The sequence below is a fragment of the Meriones unguiculatus genome, assembly GCF_030254825.1.
Source record: "Meriones unguiculatus strain TT.TT164.6M chromosome X unlocalized genomic scaffold, Bangor_MerUng_6.1 ChrX_unordered_Scaffold_30, whole genome shotgun sequence".
In the NCBI taxonomy this organism is placed as follows: domain Eukaryota; kingdom Metazoa; phylum Chordata; class Mammalia; order Rodentia; family Muridae; genus Meriones; species Meriones unguiculatus.
Window position 1 is genome coordinate 8,466,520 of NW_026843706.1, and position 21,652 is coordinate 8,488,171.

The following is a 21,652-nucleotide window of genomic DNA, read 5'->3' on the forward strand; positions in this document are numbered from 1 at the left end:
GAATACCATATCTGTCTTTCTGCATCTGGATTACCTAACTTAGGATGAACTTTTCTGGTTCCTACCATTTGCCTGCAAATTTCATGATTTCCTTAATGTAACATACTTTCTGTATCCATTCCTCTGTTGAGGGACAAGTAGGTTGTTTCCAGATTCTGGCTATTACAAATAAAGCTGCTATGAACATAGTTGAACAAATGTCCATATTGAATGGTGGGGCATCTTTTGGGAGCCCAGGAGTGGTATAGCTGGACCTTGAGGTAGTGCTATTCCTAATTTTCTGAGAAAGCACCAGCTTTTTTCATTCCTATTTTTTTCTCAGCATTTATAAAAATAAATAAATGTAGCTTCTCTCTATTTTATTGGTAAAGTACCTTTATATTAATCACCGTGTACTTTTCTTCTAGTGATATATTCCAGATCACTGACACATCTTTACAACTGCTTTCTAATTTCATGAACCTCCTCTGACTTTCTTCATTCTCTGCCTCACCAAAACAAGGATGTCTGTTGTAGGTTGGTGGGGAGAAGGGATTCTTGTGTTTGAGATGGAGATAACGTGTGGTTTAAAGCAAATGTCCAACTGAAAGCAATTCCAATAAACAGAATTATTTTTGTTTAAAACAGAAAAAAGCAGACATGGATGTCTTCATTATCCCCATACTATATTATAGACAAACCTCAACTTCTGTTCGTTCATACATACACTTTATATCTCACCACCTACTGCACAGAAAAATAAAATTGAGCTTCCACTAACATTTCTATTTATTTATTTATTTATGTTTTATTTAATTACAGTTTATTCACTTTATATCCCCCCATAAGCCCCCCTCCCCTCCCAGTCCCACCCTCCCTCCCAGTCCCACCCTTCCTCCCCCTTCTTCGTGCATGCCCCTCCCCAAGTCCACAGATAAGGGAGGTCCTCCTCTCCTTCCTTCCGATCTTAGTCTATCAGATCATATCAGGAATGGCTGCATTGTCATCTTCTGTGGCCTCTCCCCTCAAGGGGAGGTGATCAAAGAACAGGCCTATCAGATTATGTCAGAGGCAGTCCCTCTTCCCATTACTATGTAACCCACTTGGACACTACACTGCCATGGACTACATCTGTGTAGGGGTTCTAGGTTATCTCCATTCATGGTACTTGGTTGGGGTATGAGTCTCTGGGAGGACCCCTGTGTTCAAATTTTCTGGTTCATTTGCTCTCCTTGTGGGGTTCCTGTCCTTTCCAGGTATTACTATTTCCTACTTCTTACATAAGATTCCCTGCACTTTGCCCAACAGTTGGCCATAAGTCTCAGTGTGTGCTTTGATAGTCTGCAGGGCAGAGCCTTTCAGAGGCCCTCTGTGGCAGGTTCCTAGGTTGTTTCCCATTTTCTTCTTCTTCTGATGTCTCCACTAGCATTTTATAATCAGGAATGAAAGAGTCAAAAAAAAAAAAAAGGCTCGGCATTATGATAACAAGGCTTTTAACTCTAAAGCTCATTGTGCTCCTATAATTCTCAAATTATATGTGATCACCTAACAGTGTCATTAGATTTTACCGGCTTTATATTCATCCTCATTCTTCTTTCATTTCTTTTTGCCTGTCTCATAAATATTGGTAGGCCCAAATATTGAAAGTATAAAATTCCCTCTGTTATTTTTCTTTATCCTTTTTATCCTAATTTATATATTTAAGGCAAGCTACGATTATAACATAGTTATTTTCCATCACCCTACTTAACCTTTTGATAATATATTTAATTAAATATGTGAAAAAATTATCAGTGCGATAGCTTAGGCTGTTAAATTCATCATAACTCAAATTATAATTTTCTAAAATTTTCTATTGCTATTATTCAAAACATTTATGATACACTTGCCAATATTTGGAAACACAATATCATAATGGACCTCATTTGTGTCACTGTGTTACATATATTGTATAACTGTTAACTGTCAAAGGTTGATTCTTACCATCTATTTTGTCACTACTTGAAAAACTCTTTCCTTTAACCTCAGCTTATGTTTTAGAAAATAATTCAGTTTATATCAAAGAAGTGTCTTGAATAATCTAGACAACTTAAGACTGATACATTTAATTCCTTTTATTATAATCAAAGCATAATTCACAGTGAAACTTGCCTTTTTTTTTTTTTTTTGAGTTATGTGTCTCATTGCTGGAACAAAGTAACTTACAAAAGTACTCCTAGGAAAGAAGGATGTATTTTGGCTCATAGTTTTCAGGCTAAGTCAAGAGGCAACAAGAGTGCGAGGCAGCTGGCTACATTGCAGTGTTAGCCAAAAAGCAGAGAGTAATGAATATTTCTTCTCTCTTTTTTCTCATTATATTCAGTATCTTCCTTAGCTAATAGGATGTTGTCATCCATAGTTTCTGTTATTTAACCAACATATATCTTCTGTTTGTTTGTTTTCTTTTGTTTTCAAGACAGGGTTTTGGGGTAAAGCTTCCTCTGTCCTAGACTCAATTTCTAGACTAGGCTGGCCTCAAACTCACAGCTATCTGCCTCTTTGTGCCTCCGTGAGTGCTATTAGAAGTGTGCAGCACTGTACCTGGCTTCCCATCTCATATATTTTAACTATTCTAGAGACTGTCTCATAGGCATGGCTTGAGGTTTATTTTCTAGTTTACTGTAGATCATGTCAACTTGATAATCCTTATTAAATTTCACTATAATCATTTTATAGAAGCTTCCAGTGATTGCTACAACAAATTATAACCAAATTTAGTCCCTTTAAACACCTTTAGTTAGTTTCTGGTGGAGAAATTCCTGACATGAGCATCGAATATAGTCAAGAATGACAATAAATTTCTCCTGATTTTCCAGCTTCCACATCTAAATTATTGTGATTATTACAAATAATTTTTTTTTAATTTTAATTTTTCTATTTATTACAGTTTATTTACTTTGTATCCCAGCTGTAGCCCCCTTCTTTTTCCCCTCCCAATAACACACTCCCTACCTCATCTCCACCTATGCCCCTCTCCGAATCCACTGATAGGGGAGGTCCTTCTCCCCTTCTATCAAGTCTCATCAGGACTGGCTGCATTGTCTTCCTCTGTGGCTTGGCAAAGATGCACACCTTTCAGGCAGAGGTGATTAAAGAGCCAGCCACTGAGTTCATGTTAGAGACAGTCCCTGTTCCCTTTACTAGGGTACCCCTTGTATACTGAGTTACCATGGGCTACAAATGAGCAGGAGTTATAATTTATATCCATGAATTGTCCATGGTTGAAGTATCAGTCTCTGAAAAGTCCTTTGGGCCCAGATTTTTTTGTTCTGTTGCTCTCCTTTTGGAGCTCCTGTTGCCTCCAGGTCTTACTATCCTCCGTCCCCTTTTCTTTCATTAGATTCCCTGCACTCTGCCCAAAGATTAGCTATGAGTCTCAGCATCTGCTTTGATACAATGCTGGATAGAGTCTTTCAGAGGCCCTCTGTGGGAGGTTCCTGTCGTATTTCCTGTTTTCTCCTTCTTCCAATGTCCATCCTATTTGTCTTTCTGAGTGAGGACTGATCATGTTACCCAGGATCCTCCTTCTTGCTTAGCTTCTTTAAGTGTACAGAGTTTAGTATTTTTTATTCTGTATTATATATCTATTATCCACTTATAAGTGAGTATATACTATGTGTGTGTTTCTGATCCATGGGTGTCTCAGTTAGGATGATCTTTTCTAGTTCCCACCATTTACCTGCAAATTTCATGATTTCCTTGTTTTTAATTGCTGAGTAGTATTTCATTGCATAAATGTATAAAAATTTCTGTATCCATTTCTTGGTTGAGGGACATCTGGGTTGTTTCCAGATTCTGGCTATTACTATTGGAGCTGCTATACACATGGTTGAGCAAATGTCCTTGTGTACCTGAGCATCTTTCTGATATATGCCTAGGAGCGCTACAGCTGGATCTTGAAGTAGTGCTATTCCTAATTGTCTGAGAAAGCACCAGATTGATTTCAAAAGCATTAGTACAAGTTTACATTCCCACCAGCAATGGAGAAGGGTTCGCCTTTCTCCACATCCTTTCCAGCACATATTGTCACTTGAGTTTTTTTTTTTTTTCATTTTTTATTTTACTTTATTAAAAAGAGGGAGGGCTTCAGTTGGATTGCCAGAGAGTTGTTTGAAATTGCATACATAAAGCAAAAATTTATTAAAAATTCTTCAGTTGCCAGAGTAGACACCAGGAAGAAATAGTGTGCTTTCTTGGGTAAGATTAAGATTAAATAGGGGTGGGGAGCTGGCACTCCTTCTTCTTCTTCTTCTTCTTCTTCTTCTTCTTCTTCTTCTTCTTCTTCTTCTTCTTCTTCTTCTTCTTTTCTAGAGATAAGGTTTCTATGGGTAGCCTTGGCTGTTCTTAACTCCCTTTGTAGACCAGGCTGGCTTCAAACTCACAGAGATCTGCCTGCCTCTCCTGCCCAGAATGCTGAGATTACAGGTATTCACCCAGCTTTATTTTTTCTTCCTTCCTTCCTTCCTTCCTTCCTTCCTTCCTTCCTTCCTTCCTTCTTTCTTTCTTTCTTTCTTTCTTTCTTTCTTTCAGACTTTTCAGAGCAGTGTAAGATTCCTGGCCAATTTGAGTGGAGGATAAAGAGCGCACCCCACACCTTCTGTATGGAAGGCCATTTCCTATCCGCATATCTGCTCCACCTCACACAGAACTTCCAGCTATGACGTCACTGTCCCAGGATCTGACATTGTGACCTTAGTTATTCTGATGGGTATAAGGTAAAATCTCAGGGTCCTTATGATTTGCATTTCCTTGATAACTAAGGAAGTTGAGCATTTCCTTAAATGTTTCTCTGTCATTTAGTATTCTTTTCCAGAGAATTCTATGTTTAGATCTCTACCCCATTTTTTAATTGGATTACTGAATTTATTGCTGTTTAACTTCTTGAGTTCTTTATATATTCTGTATATTAGCTTGCTGTCAGATACAGAGCTGATGAAGGTCCTTTCCCAATCTGTAGGCTGTTGTTTTGTTCTTATGACAGTTTCCTTTGCTTTACAGAATCTTTTCAGTTTCATGAGGTCCTATTTATTGATTGTTGCTCTTAGAGCCTGTGCTGTTGGTGTTCTGTTCAGGAAGCTGTCTCCTGTGCCAAGGAGTTCTAAGCTCTTCCCCACATTTTCTTCTAATCGATTTAGTGTGTCTGATTTAATGTTGGACTTCAATTTTGTATAGGGTGATAAATATGAATCTATTTGCATTTTTCTGCATGTAAACATCCAGTTAGACCAGCACCATTTGTTGAAGATGCTGTCTTTTTTTCCATTGTATGATTTTGGCTTCTTTGTCAAAAATCAAGTATCTGTAGGTGTGTGGGTTAATTTTTGGATCTTCTATTTGGTTCCATTGATCCACCATTCTGTTTCTATGCCAGCACCATGCAGTGTTTATGACTATTGCTCTGTAGTACAGCTTGATATCAGGGATGGTGGTACCTCCAGATTATCTGTTGTTGTTGTTGTATAGGATCATTTGGGCAATTCTGGGTTGTTTTCTTTTTCCTAATGAATTTGAGTATTGTTATTTCAAGGTCTGTAAAGAATTGTGTTGCCATTTTGATAGTAATTGCATTGAATCTGTAGTTTGCTTTTGGCAGGATGGCCATTTTCACTATGTTATTCGTACTGATCCATATGCACGTGAGATCTTCTGATATCTTCTTCAATTTCTTTCTTCAGAGACTTGAAGTTGCTTTAATGAGATATTTCAAATTTCTTCTTGAAGTCATTTAGTGCTATGAATTTTCCTCTTAGCACTGTTTTCATTGTTTCCCATAAGTTTGGGTATGTTGTGTGTTCATTTTCACTGAATTCTATGAAAGCTTTGATTTCTTTCTTTATTTCTTCCCTAACCCAGCTGTCATTGAGTGGCGAGTTTTTCAGTTTCCATGTGTGTGTAGACTTTTTGCTATTTATGTTGTTGTTGAGGTCCAGTTTTAGTCCATGGTGTTCAGAAAGGATACAAGGGATTATTTCAATCTTCTTGTATCTTTTGAGGTTTGCTTTGTGACCAATTATATGGTTTATTTTGGAGAAGGTTCCATGAGGTGCTGAAAAGAAGGTATAGTCTTTTGAATTTGGGTGAAAAGTTCTGTAACATGTATTAGGCCCATTTGATTTAGGACCTTAAAATAAAAAATTTACATGTTTCAAAGCACATGCTATTCCAAGTGGTTCATGAAATCTCATGCTGTCATGTTCATCCTCATGTAAAATGTGAATAAATTTCTCCATTCATTGTGTCTATCTTATGTCACTTAACTTTTAGTCATTTATAACCATCATTAGATAGATTGTTGTGGGGGTTACAGTACTTGAAGGCAAGCAATCCTCAGGTACTAGCCTAATTCCATGCCACAAAATTAGTACCACTCCACTTGCTTTATTTCATCATTTGTCAGTGTATCATATCATCATCAATATGGTTTTGAGTACACTTAAGTAATTACTGAGATTCAGAAAATTTAACACTTGTTATACCATATTTTATGATTTTTATTAACCTCTTACTAAATTTAATTTTTATAAGTTGTAATTAATGGCTGGTATGTACAATAAGGAAACATAGTATACATAAGTCTTTTTGCTATTTATGCTTTTAAGCATTACATAAAAGTCTTTTAACTTATTGCCTGCTGAAAAAGGGAAGTATTAGATTCACTTTCATTGTTATTTCCAGGTAAGAATTTTAATTTTGCTGACAGTACAGGAAGTCATGGATATTGATGATTAGCCATATTTAATATATCTTTCAGTTTAAGATTCATTACAATTTCTCAAAAATATTTGTAAAGATTATAGATTAACCAAGACAATAAGCCATGAAATAAATTTAAATCTTTTTTCCTTAATAGAAAGTTTCAAGAGATTCAATTAAGGATTTTGATGCTACAAAGCCATGAAATGAATATAATTCTCTTTTCCTTAATACACTGTTTCAAGGGAGTCAATTAAGGAATTTTATGCTACAAAATTGATGCTTTCTTAACCAATTTTAATTTAAGGAATAAAACTGCAACCTAGTCTTTATGTTTCATAAATATGAAATTGGAAAGGAAGTAGTATTTTGAAGGAGAAGAAAAAGAAAATGATAGTTAAGCAGGAGGGGCTTGCAGTTTATAGATGGATCCTGAGGTTTCTTAGGCAGTGCTGATTAACTCCCCCCCTTTTACCATTTTTTTAAATTAAAATTTTATTTTTTATATGCATTACAGTTTATTCACTTTGTATACCAGCTGTAGCCCCTTCCCTCATTTTCTCCCAGTGCCACCCTCCATCCCTCATCTCCTCCCATTCCCCTCTTCAAGTTCAATGATAGGGAAGGTCCTCCTACATTTCCATTTGACCCTAGCTTATCAGGTCTCATCAGGATTGGTTGCATTGACCTCCTCTGTGGTCTGGCTAGGCTGCAACCCCCTCGTAGGAGGGGAGTTGGTCAAAGAGCCTGCCACTGAGTTCATGTCAGAGACAATCTCTGCTCCCATTACTAGGGTACCCACTTGGAGAATGAACTGCCATGGGCTACACTTGAGCAGGGGTTCTAGGTTAAATCCATGAATGGTCCTTGGATGGATTATCACTCTCTGAAAAGACCCCTAGGTCCACGTATTTTAGTACTGTTGCTCTCCTTGTGGAGCTTCTGTCTTCTCCAGGTCCCACTATCTCCCCTTCTTTCATAGGGTTCCCTGTATTCTGCCCAAAGTTTGGTTAAGATTCTCAGCATCTGCTTTGATACACTGCTGGAGTGAGTCTTTCTGAGGCCTTCTATAATAGGCATCTGTCCTGTTTCCTGTTTTCTACTTCTTCCAATGTCCATCTTGTTTGTCTTTCTGAGTGAGGATTGATTATCTTGCCCAAGGACTTCTTTCCTGCTTAGCTACTTTAGGTGTACAGATTTAAGTACGTTTATCCTCTACTGTAGGTCTAGTATCCAGTTATAAGTGAATATATATTGTGTGTGTCTTTTTGCTACTAGGATACCTCACTCAGTACGATCTTTTCTAGATCCCACCATTTGCCTGTAAATTTGATAATTTCCTTGTTGTTAATTGTTGAGTAGTATTCAATTTTGTAAATGTACAATGATTTCTGTAACCATTCCTCCATTAAGGGACATCTGGGTTGTTACAAGGTTCTGGCTATTATGAATAAAGCTGCTGTGAACATTGTTGATCAAATGTCCTTATTCTCTACTTGAGCATATTTTGGATATATGCCTAGAAGTGGTATAGCTGATCTTGAGGAAGCACTATTCCTAATTATCTGAGCAAAATTGATTTCCAAACTGTCAGTATTCGCAGATGGTATGATAGTATACATGAGCTACCCCGAAAATTCAACCAAAGAACTCCTTCAGCTGATAAACACCTTCAACAAAGTGGTGGATACAAAATTAACTCAAAAGAATCAGAAGCCTTCTTGTATACCAAAGACAAAAGGGCCAAGAAAGAAATTAGGGAAACAACACCCTTCACAACAGCCACTAATAACATAATAACATAAAGTACCTTGGTGTGACTATAACCAAGCAAGTGAAGGACCTGTTCAAAGAAAAACAAAACAACAACAACAACAACAAAAAGAAAACTTCATGTCTCTGAAGAAAGAAATTGAAGAAAATATCAGAAGATGGAATGATCTCCATTGCTTATGGATCAGTAGGATTAACATAGTGAAGATGACCATCCTTACAAAAGCAATCTACAGATTCAATGCAATTACCATCAAAATGCCAACACAATTCTTTATAGACCTTGAAAGAAAAATTCTCAAATTCATATGGAAACACACACACACACACACACACACACACACAAAAAAAAAAAACAGAATTGCCTAAATGATCCTGTACAACAACAGATCATCTGGAGGTACTGCCATCCCTGATATCAAGCTGTACTGCAGAACAATTGTAATAAAAACTGCATGGTATTGGCACAAACACACAATGGTGGATCAATGGAACTAAATAAAAGACCCAGAAGTAAATCCATACAACTACAGATACCTGATTTTTTGACAAAGAAACCAAAACCATTCAATGGAAAAAAGACAGCATCTTCAAAAAATGGTGCTGGTCTAACTGGGTTTTTACATGCAGAAAAATGCAAATAGATCCATATTTATCACCCTGAACAAAATTAAAGTCCATGTGGATCAAAGAGCTCAACTTAAAAGCAGACAGTAAGTCTGTTAGAAGAAAAAGTGTGGAAGAGCCTAGAATTCCTTGGCCCAGGAGACAACTTCCTGAACAGAACACCAACAGCACAGGCTCTAAGATAAGCAATCAATAAATGGGACCTCATGAAACTGAAAAGCTTCTGTAAAGCAAAGGACACTGTCATAAGAACAAACGACAGCCTACAGATTAGGATAGGATCTTCACCAACCCTATACCTGACAGAGCATTAATATCCAAAATATATAAAGAACTTATTAAATCCTTACCAAGAAAGGAACTGATACTTGCTGCTAACCTGAAAGCAGAAGATACTGCCTTCAATTTTTTTCTGTAGCTCTAGTTAGTGTGGTATCTAGGAAACAAGATTTGGGTTCAAGGAATGTATGACTCAGTCTTGCAATGCAATGTGGCATTTACTTAGATATGCCTGATGAAGTGGCTCTTTGGATGAGCTTCATTTATAACTTTATGTGACTCAAGTTTCTTACTTTAAAAAAATATCCTCATCACTTAAGTGTGTGCTAAAAGTAAAATAGCTTATTCTCAATGCTATGCTTTTTATTTTAATTTCTGATTTGGGGATTATACTGATGATGATGTATCAAGTGAATGGATTTTGGTTTCTATTTCTAAGGTGGAATATGTTTTAACAGACTTTTATTAATGTGAATGAATTAATCATTTAAAATATTCAGATACATTGGATGTTGTGGGAGCAAAATAAGTGGCTGTCAAATGGCAGTTCAGCTTTCTCATATTTAATGAACTCATAGTGATAGGCTGCTGGCTATGAGCAGCCATCAAATGTCTGGCAAAGAAACTTGTGTTGTCATACCCCTTACAATATATTGGAACTGTGTTCTCACCTGCTACTTTTCAAATTCAGTCCAGTAGTGCTGAACTCTATTTTCATCTTATAATAGAGAAGAACAGAAACAGTAGATTTATTATCTCCACACACTTCTAGGGGAAGGGAACAGATGTTCCAAGAGCAAAAACTTGACCAAGTAAACGAATAAATTCTTCAAGTCTGATATACATCAAGGAGACTATACTTAATAAAATTGTGCTATATACTTGATATTTGCTAATAATATATTTTCATTTTACAGATTTTGATCTCTCAGGCATAAAGGACAACTATGCCATGAGATAGATGTATTGATTTACTTGATTATAACTATTTCATAATGTACATGCATATCAAAATACCAGGGAACATACCTTAAATGTATGCAATCTATCCATTATCTATATACAAAATTGGAAAAGTTGTGACATTTAAGGAGAAGAAAAAAATACATATATTTCATTTACAATGAACTAATATTTTGCTTTTTGGATACCAGAGTATGCTAATATTCTTCTTAGTATTCTGAAGAGACCTTTATAGTAGAAGATGACATATATTTGTGTAGCTTCAATTGAAAGTGTACCTTTTATCAAACAATATAGCCAAATGCCTTAATTTTTTTCTGAAGTATGTTTTAATGTTTTTACTTTTAGAAAATCTCAGATATCTTCTTTAATTAAATTTTTATTTTTTATATTAATTACTGTTTATTCACTCTGTATCCTAGCTGTAACCTCATCCCTCCTTCCTTCCCAATCCTACCCTCCCTTCCTTATCTCCTCCTATACCCCTCTCCAAGTCCACTGATAGTGAAAGTTCTCCTCCCCTTCCATCTGACCCTAGCTTATCCTGTCTGCACTGTCCTCCTCTGTGGCCTGGGAAGTCTGGGGGAAGCGGTCAAAGGAAAATCTCAGATCTTTAGACACATATAAATTATGATAATTTGTTTGTAAAGGAAAACGCCTAAGAAACCATATTTTCTTCTGATTCTGGCTATTATGAATAAAGGTGCTATGAACATAGTTGATCAAATGTCCTGGATGTATGTTTGATGGTCTTTCAGATATATGCTCAGGAGGGGTACAGCTGTATCTTTGTGTAGCACTATTCCTATCTTTCTGAGAAAGTACCAGTTTGATTTCCAAAGTGGTTGTACAAGTTTACATTCCCACCAGCAATGAAGGACAGTTCCCCTTTCTCAACAACTTTTCCAGCATGTTTTGTCCCTTAAGTGTTCCCTCAATCAGAGAATGGATACAGAATTTGTGGTACATTTACACAATAGAATACTACTCAGCAATTAAAATCACAAAAATTATAAAAGTTACAGGTAAATGGATGGAACTAGAAAAGATCATCCTGAGTGAGGTAACCCAGAAGCAGAAAGACACACATGCTATATACTCCCTTATAAGTAGATATGAAACATTAATATAAGATAAACATAGTAAAATCTATAGTCCCAAAGAAACTAAACAACAAATAGGAGCCTACGGAAGAGGTTCAATCCTCACTCAGAAAGGCAAACAGGATAGATACAGGAAGTAGAAGACAGGGAACAGGACAGGAATGTTCCAAAGAGCACCTCTGAAAGACTCTACCCATTAGGGTATGGAAGCAGAGGCTGAGACCCATAGCCATACTTTGGACAGGGTGCAGGGAATCTTATGGTAGGAGGGGAAGACAGAAAGGCATGGAGGAGACAGGATCTCCACAAGGTGATGAACAGAGCCAAAAATTTTCACCCAGGTTGACCTAGAGAGACTGATGAATCAACCAAGGACCATGCCTGAGAGGACCTAGACCCCCTGCTCAGATATAGCCCATAGTCAGCTCAATCTCCATGGGGGTTCCCTCATAAGAAGAGCAGGAAAAGTCACTGGCATGAATTCCATTGCTTGCTCTTTTATCACCTCCCTCTGTCCTGCTGGCTTTATTAGGTCAGAGAAAAAGAGGAACCAGAAAGTTCTGATGACACCTGATAGGCTAGAGTTAGATAGTAAGGAAGGAGCACCTCCCCTATCAGTGGACTAGGGGAGGGTCATAGGGGAGGGAGAAAGACTGAGAGTGGGACTGGGAGGATATAAGGAGGGAGCTACAGCTGGGAAACAAAGTGAATAAAGTATTATTATTATTATTATTAATGTTAATTTCTGTAATGTGTATTAAAATAAATTGTTCTCAAAATGGAGAAATTGTTTTCCCAATTAAAGACAAGTACCGTCTCTACATTTAGAGAAATTCTAAACTTTATGTGAACATATGATTTTGATATCATTCTGAGAAGCTTATAGAAATGTTATAACCATCATTGATTTTGATTTAACTTATAAAGTACATTTTGTTGAAAAATGTAATATAGATCCTGTTTGTGGTATTCTTTCCTTATGAATAATTCATTGTCTCAAATATGCATGACAAAAAGGTCCACAAGACCCAGGTACATTGGGTACATTGTAAATCCACCTCTTAGGCTTAAGCTGGAGGGTATCATGAGTTCCAGTTCAGCCTGTTCTATAGAGAATTTAAAGGCAACCAAGGAGATATAGCATGACTCTGTCTAGAAACAGATGTACAGAAAATTCTTAAAATGTGTTAATAGATCGTTTAAATTATGTTTTCCTTTTTATATTTTCTTTTAGGAACAGCCATTAAGAACTGGAAGATGAAAGCTCCGATTCCGCATTTTATTCTCCTATATGCTACTTTCACTCAGAGTCTAAAGGTCGTGACCAAAAGAGGTTCTGGTAAGAAGTGCCTCCTTTATTTTTCACTTGTTATCTTTTGAAGTGACTGAAAGAGGTACACATGTATTATTTGTGAGATATTGGAAATGTTAGGAATCCATATGTGTTCATATCATAGGTATATAGGGCAATTGTGAAAGGCATTAATAGGCAATTACAAAAGTGCTAGTGTGTGAAAATTAATGTTGCTTATACTGTTGACATGATTTTGAAACTCGAATAAGTTCCATACCAAAAGTTGTACATTAAAGCTATGTGATTATTATTGTTCTCTTGCCAAGTATCATTTTTAATGGGACATTGCTGTGTATTATATCATCTTAGTTCTTAATATTACTATTTCCTTTTCAACTATGTCTATAGTGAAGTCTCTTAAGCTGTTTTGATGATTTACTTGGAAGCATTTACAGTAAAAATAGTGTCATTTAAGAAACAGACATGGTGTTCATCCTAATATTTTTGCAAGGAAAATAATAGAATGGTAATGAAAGACAGTGGTGACTCAATTACTGTTGAATCTCACAGACAATTTACACGTAATTAGGGGCCTTTAGGTTTTAGTTGTCTGTTCAAAGTTGGAGTTAAGGAATCATATAATGCTCAGGTGAATACATATTACTGTGAATCTCTGTCTAGTAAGCTATTGGTATGATTTATCACTGCCATTTTCCACTATACATGAGATTATAACGGCTTTGAAGGTATAAGTCTTAGGGATAAAGAAAGACTAGAGGAAACGAGGTTAGCTGCTTCAGCTACAGTATGCTCTCTGTAAAGTCTTGAGACAAATCAAAGTTTGAGGTGAGTCTCAAAAGATTGCAGTGTTATGACATCATGATTTGGAATAGTGTAGCATCTGCTTCATGTTGATGGGATAGTGAAATCTTCTACCTATAGAGAAACTGGGCAGTCGTTCTGCTTTCAGGAACCCCTTCTGCAGATAACATTTAGGGAGAAATTGGGAAAGGATTTTTGTGTATGTACAGTGCAAGTTGTTTTAATGAGCCTGTTGGTACCCTGCAACATTTTGGTGATGTTAGTTTTAGATGTCATTGCTGTGATTGTAGGAAATGTAGAAAAATAATGTTTGTAGTTTTGCACTTTATTTCATCTATTTTTTGCATGGGATTTTTTCCAAATGTGACAAAAACCTTTAGGGTAATATTATGGTTGTTGATTAAATCTTAAAAGCTTCATTTTCCTCATTATTATGTATCATTACATAAAACTTTTTTTCAGTTCTTTCTGCATATGTCAGATGTATGATTTATTGAAATGCAAATGTGCCCTTTTTTCATCATAAAATGTTGGTGTCTGGTCTATATAAATTCTTCTTTAGCAGCAAGAATTCCTTTGTTTTTAATCAAAGTAGAACTTTCTATGTTTGAGCAACAAGAAACAGACCTAGAAACATGGAACTACTAGACAATTCATTGCTCTAGGACTTAGAAAAAAAAAAACCTTAGTGGCTTGGTTCAAGTATAAAATTTATTTTAATAATACAAATCTACATTAGGAAACTATTATTAAGAGGAGGTTTTAAATTAGAATGGAATTTTGGTATTTTACACTTTTCAGTATATGAATGCAGTTGTGACATACCCACATCTTATCACTCAAATCAAATGTATCTTTATATAATTATACAAAACAACAAATAGTGTAAGTGAAACAATTGTCTTGTTAATTCTTATCTACAATTTAAATTGTGAATGCTTCCTCCCAATGTATGTGTTAAGACACAGGAGAATGTGAATCTCTTCAGCTGGGTTTGGGGTAGTATAAAACTTGAGATTCAATATTTTGTCATATACGGTTCTAATTTCCACTCACTTTACATATGCTTGTTACCACAGCTGCTCTGGTTGAGAGAAACAGGTATGTAGCTTACTGGATAAAATCATTACTGAACTCCATAGATCAAGAAAAGGAATGCCCTTGGCATCTTCACCTTAAAGATGAATGGCTTAATCTTCACACCTATCCCAACTAACAAAACCAGACTCACCAAGGCTGGAGAATCAAAATCAATGTTTGAAGTTTGATCGATCGTACATATTAAACAGGAGGCCTAGTTAATCTTATTATTGTTATTACTTTTCATTTTATTTTGATTTTATAATTCTTTTACAAGGTTTGATAAACACGATTCAAAATTCAATGCTTTCCAAGTATACTTTATTGGAATATTATTATTAATTCACTCTGACCACAAGGAAAAGTAGATACTTTAATAATTAACAGTATTCAAAACATGACTAAAATACACAGTGTAATGTTGAGTTTTATGGCATGTTAATTGTGTGTAATGTTTACTTCAGACTTACATATATGATAATTCCACAAAAATTTAGAAGGAAGTATTTGTTTCTCATTAGCAAAACTAGTTGGAAAACAATAGAAGCTCTTATACAAATTGAGATGCATTACTTTTATCACCTTAGCTTATACCCCTATCACTATTAATTTAATGCACACAAAAATAGCTAAAAAATTCAAATAATGCAGTTGCATTATTATAACTTCATGTATTGAAATATTAAAAATACAAATTTATGTTTCATTTTCAGTAATCTTTTCTGATATGTGTTTGCTATGTTGAATTAGGATCTAATGTGGTCTACAAATTAATGGTCTAAGGTTGCACTTACATTGAAAATAGAGAATATTTCTGGGAGCAAATATTCAGCCATTATTGTACAATAGATTTTTGTTCTGGAACAATTTTACATGTAAAACTCTAAGCACTACTTTAAGGGACGTCTATTAACATTGCCACTCTGTGAATATGAGGTGTCACAACAATCTAGTAAGTAAATATCTCAGTTTTTGTTAATTGTTGACTTTCTTTGCAAAATCATATAAATCAGATGCTCGCTTTAAGATTATTTGTGTTTCAACCAAATTATAGAGTGTAGCTTAATATTCTTGTTTGTCTTTCCTTAAATTTTCAGTTCCATTTGCCACCTTTCCTCCTCTCCTCTACTCTATTCCTAATTTGTCTATTCCACTTCTATCTTTTCTTCTCTTTTTCCTTTCTGGGATCTTTCCCCCCCACTTCCATACTTATCCTTCCTTCTTCTCCGTCTCCTTTTCCTTCTCCTTATTCTCCTTCTGTTTCTCCTCCTCTATCTCCATTTCTTTGCTCCTTCTTTTATTTTAGTGTAGTTTGTCAGTAAAAACAACTCATTTTGCTATTGATAGTGAGTCATTGTAGAACTGATTTAACCATTCCTGTGCAGGCTAGGCAAGCTATCTATCACTGAAATACATCCTACATTCTCATTGTTAAAATATGTAACCATGACTAGTGCTAGTGCTAAGATTAAAGGTGTATATAAGCAAACACATACACATAGCATTTTTTAATTATAAAATATTATTATTTTGCTTATAAAAGTAAAGCCGAAAACATGCTTTTTTTCCTAGTATATTAAACAACAACAACAACAAGTCAAACAGGATTCATTAGTATTTCTTTTTATTTTGTTTATCTGTAAGTTGTACTTTGTTATTAGTTTTATTAGTTCTTTGAGAAATTTTAATTAATTTGATATTTCTATTAATTACAATTTATTTATTCATTTTGTATCCCAGCTGTAGCCCACTCTCTCTTCCCCTCTAAATCTTACTCTTTCCCACTCTTCTCTTTCCATGCCCTAAACCTAGTCCACTAATTGGGAAGTCCTCCTCCACTTCTATCTGACACCAGCCTATCAGGTCTCATCAGGACTGGCTGCATTGTCTTCCTCTGTGGCCTGGTAAGGCTGTCTCCCTCAGAAGGAGGATATTAAAGAGTCAGTCAATAAGTTCTTGTCAGAGACAACACTGGTTCCACTTACTAAGGAGCCCATTTGGAGACTGAGTTGCCATGGCTACATCTGAGCAAGGGTTCTAGGATATCTCCAGGAATGGTCCTTTGTTGGAGTATTAGTCTCAGAAAAGTCCACTGGGCCCAGATTTTTGTTGTTATGTTGCTCTCCTTGTGGAATTGCAGATCCCCCCAGGTCCCCCCAGGTCCCTCCAGGTCTTCCTATCTTCCCCTTATTTCAAAAGATTCTCTGCACTCTGCCCAAAGTTTGGCAATGAGTCTCAGCCCTCTGCTTTGATACCTTGCTGGGTAGAGTCTTTCAAAGTTGCTCTGTGGTAGGCTTCTGTCCTGTTCCCTGTTTTTTCCTTCTTCCAATGTCCATCCCATTTGCCTTTCTGAGTGAGGATTGATCATCTTACCCCAGGTCCTCCTTCTTGCTTAGCTTCTTTCACTGTACAAATTTTAGTATGTTTATCCTATATTATATGCCTAATATCTACTAATAAGTGAGTACATACCATGTGTGTCTTTCTGCTTGTGGGATATGTCACTCAATATGATCTTTTATATTTCCCACCATTTGCCTGAAATCTCATGATTTTCTTGTTTTTAACTGCTGACTAGTACTCCATTGTGTAAAAGTACCACAATTTCTCTATCCATTCCTCGGTTGAGGGCTACCTGATTTGTTTCAAAATTCTGGCTATTACCAATAAAGCTGCTAAGATCATGATTGAGCAAATGTCCTTATTCTGTGCTTGAGCATATTTTGGATATATGCCTAAGAGTGGTATGGCTGGATCTTGAGGAAGCACTATGCCTAGTTTGATTGATTTCCAAAGTGGTTGTACAAATTTCCAAACCCACCAGCAATGGAGTAGGGTTCCCCTTTCTCCACATCCTCTGCCTCATGTGTTATCACTTGAGTTTTTGATCTTAGCCATTCTGATTGGTATAAGGTAAAATCTCAGGGTGGTTTTGATTTGTGTTTCCCTGATGACTAAGGATGTTGACCATTTCTTTAAGTGTTTCTCTGCCATGCACTATTCCTCTATTGAGTATGCTCTGTTTAGTTTTTTACCCCATTTTTTAATTGGAATATTTGACTTGTTGCTTTTTATCTTCTTTAGTTCTTTATATATTTTGGATATTAGCCCTCAGTCAGAAACAGGGTTGGTGAAGATCCTTTGCCAACCTGTAGTCTGTCATTTTGTTTTGATGATGGTGTTCTTTGTTTTACAGAAGTATTTCAGTTTCATGAGGTCCCATTTATTGATTGTTGATCTTAGAGCCTATGCTGTTGGTGTTCTGTTCAGGAAGTTGTCTCCTGTGCCAATGAGTTCTAGTCTCTTCCCCACTTTTTCTTCTAACAGACTCAGTGTGCCTGCTTTTACGTTGAGGTCTTTGATCCACTTGGACTTTAGTTTTATGCAAGGTGATAAATGTGAATCTATTTGCATTTTTCTGCATATAAACATCCAGTAAGACAAGCACCATTTGTTGAATATGCGGTGTTTTTTTCCCATTGTATGGTTTAAGCTTCTTTGTCAAAAATCAAGTATCCTTAGTTGTATGGATTTATTTTTCGGTCTTCTATTTGATTCCTTTGATCCACTGTTCTGATTTTATGACAGCACCATGCAGTTTTTATTACTATTGCTCTGTAGTACAGCTTGAGATCAGGGATGGAGATATGTCCAGATGATCTCTCCAGAATTGGTTCAACAATTCTACGTTTTTTTATTTTTCAAATGAATTTGAGAATTGTTCTTTCAAGGTTGGTATTTTGATGGAAATTGCATTGAATCTGTAGATTGCTTTTGACAGGATGGCCATTTTCACTATGTTAATCAGAGCACTGGAGATCTTTCCATCTCCTGATATCTTTTTCAGTTTCTCACTTCAGGGTTTTGAAGTTTTTTGTTTGTTTGTTTTTCCATAGAAGTCTTTTGCTTGCTTGGTTAGAGTCACAGCAAGGTACTTTATGTTATTAGTGGCTATTGTGATGGGTGTTGTTTCCCTAATTTCTTTCTCAGTTCTTTTGTCTCTTTTTTACAGGAAGGCTACTTTGCTGATGGTGTTTATCATCAGAAGTATTGATTGAAGTTTTGGGGTCACTCATGTATACTATCACATCATCTGCAAATAGTGACACTTTGAGTTCTTCCTTTCAAGTTTGTATCCCCTTGATCTTCTTTTGTTGTCTTATTTGTCTAGCTAGGATTTCAGGTACTACATTGAAGAGACAGAGAGAATGGGCAGCCTTGCCTTGTCCCTGATTTCAGTAGGATTGATTTAAGTTTTCTCTCTGCTTAGTTTGATATTGGCTATAGACTTCCTGTATATTGTCTTTATTATGTTTAGGTATGTACCTTGTATTCCTTTTCTCTTATTCCTTAAATAGATCATTATCTTTCTGGGCCTTTGTTACCTCACTTAGTATGATCTTTTCTAGCTCCATCCATTTGCCTGCAAAGATTTCTCCGTCAATTTTTTTTTTCTCTGTTTTGAATAGCTGAGTAGTATTTCATTGTGTAAATGTACCACAATTTCTGTATCCATTTTTTGGATGAGTGACATCTATGTTGTTTCTAGTTTCTGGCTCTCATGAATAAAGCCGCCATAAACATAGTTAAGGAACATACATGATCTGGACCAACCCTTCCCACCCCCCACCTCCCGCATACTTGTAGCTGTCTGGAGAATTGGACTTCACATTGATTGCCTGGTGAGTAGAGGGAGTGGAGCTGTTTCTAACAGGGACTCTATTACCAGCTTTCACTTCCTCCTAGCAGGGTTGCCTTGCCTGGATTCAGGTATGATGATATGCACAGGCTTGAGATGATTTCATGTGATGGGGAAGGTTAATACTGGGAAGGTTGTCTCCTTTTCTCTGGGAAAAAAGGGACAGGGGAATGGGAAAGGAGGGGAAGTGGTGGGTACTACGAGAAGGGGAGGCAGAGGGCACCTTTGGAATGTAAAGGAAATAAACTAATATATAATTTAATATAAATGAAAATAAAGAGTAATAAAAAGTGATCATTATAATATACTGTTTAGTTGTCATGGTGCTTGAAGAAACTCAGAGTTTTGCTGATATAGGCAACAAAACTGAGTTCCAGAGGAGAGGAGGTGAATTATCTTACTTAAAGCTTGTGTTTGTATCACTGCCATGCTCAGTTGAATTAAAAAAAAAAAAAAAAAAAAAAAAAGGAAACTTGACCATATATGCTTATGCGTGAATGGAAGCACTTGCCAGTCACAGGTACATACATGTTAATAAAATTTAAGAAATTCATGACTAAAATGAAAGACAACAATCTCATGGTACCTGAAGCATGTGAGCTCGTTTCACACAAAAAGGGGAGTTATTTAGATATTTTAGCTATTAAGATACTTTAACCTGCTCTTTTTTCAAAGTGCTTCTCTGATTGATTGATGGGTTTCCTTATTTTATTCTGCCACCAGGTCCTCATGCCTGCCTCTAATCATCCTTTTGACTCATTCGTCTACACATAGAACATTACACATTGTGAAAAAGTTCCACAGTTTCTGTATCCATTCCTATGATGATGGACATCTAGGTTGTTTCCAGGATCTGGCTATTAAGAATAAAGCTGCTACAAACATGGTTGAGAAAAAAAAAAAAAAAGAGCTGTTAAAGGAAAGATAAGGTAGGATAAGCAACACCTAGAACATATTAGGCACATAAATGAAGAAAAGGAATTTTATAAACTGTGTTATTGAAGTTTTAGAACATAGTTCACAGTCTGTTAGAAAGAAGTGCCTCTTCTATTTCTTTCTTTTTGTTTGTTTTATGTTATTTTTTGAGGCAGGGTTTCTCTGTGTAGTCTTGGCTACACAGGAACTTGTTCTGTAGACCAGGCTGGCCTCCAACTCATAGAGATCCAACTGTATCTGCCTGAGGCAGATTACAGGCTTGTGCTTGTAGTCTTTCATTTCTGTATCCCTGAGGCAGATTACAGGCTTGTGCTTGTAGTCTTTCATTTCTGTAACAGTATTTTACTGGACTTCATAAGGGTTTAAAGTGGTACTAGTATTATTGTGCTGAGATTTTGGTTTTGATATTATTATTCGGAAGTTGCAATCTTGTAAAAAGTATAGCTCTTGATGTGAGTCACATGAAAACAAAAACATACATGAAAGTATATTTATTAGAACATAGAGAGAAGAATAAGTATCCATGTTTTATAAACTAAAAAGTTCATATTTTTCTAGAGAAGATTAATGATGCATAAAAATTCTCTAGGGCAGTAAGCTGTTACACAGTAAGAGGATTAAAATAAGGACTTGATCTTCTCTTCATTCTAGGACCTGTTAAGGGAAACTTGTTTTTGTGTAATGATTTAGAAAAAAAATTCTTTCTGACAGCAAGAGGAAGACAAGTCTCAAGAGGTGTATTAAAATAACAGTTTGGGCACAGATAATTTCTAAGAGTAAACAGTAGATAAATAACCAAAGAAAATAATTTAGGTTCTTAGTTTTGTGTTTATTTGTGTTTATTTTGTGTTCATTTCTTTAAGCAATAGTCATTAAACTACTAAACAAGTAAAATTTAACTTGATAGAAAAGAAAAGGGATGTGGCATACTTCTACCTCATGCCAATGTGATTTATGTACATCAGTTCTCTTGGGCATTCCTGTAAGTCAATGAACTTAATTCTACATGATTAAGAGACAACCTAGTTCCCGTACCATCTGCCTTTTATTATGTTATCATGTGTTTATTCTCACTTTGTGAAATGTGTCAAAAGTATGAGACATTTTTCTTTACCTTCCCTTAGGATTGTTCGTAATAGACTTCTAAGCCTTCCCTTACTTTTTAAAGCTAAAAATACAGAATATTTATTGATTGGAAAATTCTCTTATATTGTTGTACTTCTAAAAAAAACAGACTTGAAACGATGTATAGTATAAGCTCCATTACATATGAGATAATGCTTTTAATTGTAAGTCTGATAAATATAAAACCTGGTACCCAACTAGAAGCCAAACTATCTTCTTTTGTATTAATCATCACTGATA

General features: G+C 35.8%; 1 protein-coding gene across 4 annotated transcripts in view; it reads left to right on the top strand.

Annotated features, from left to right (window-relative positions):
• Positions 1-21,652, top strand: part of Il1rapl1 (interleukin 1 receptor accessory protein like 1) — a 1,800,273-nt gene that overhangs the window by 256,315 nt on the left and 1,522,306 nt on the right. For all 4 annotated transcript variants that reach the window (XM_060376664.1, XM_060376665.1, XM_060376667.1 and 1 more), the window contains one exon: positions 12,691-12,795. In XM_060376664.1, the coding sequence (XP_060232647.1) occupies positions 12,714-12,795 (82 nt within the window). In that variant the 5' untranslated portion in view covers positions 12,691-12,713. The remainder of the gene's footprint in view (positions 1-12,690; positions 12,796-21,652) is intronic.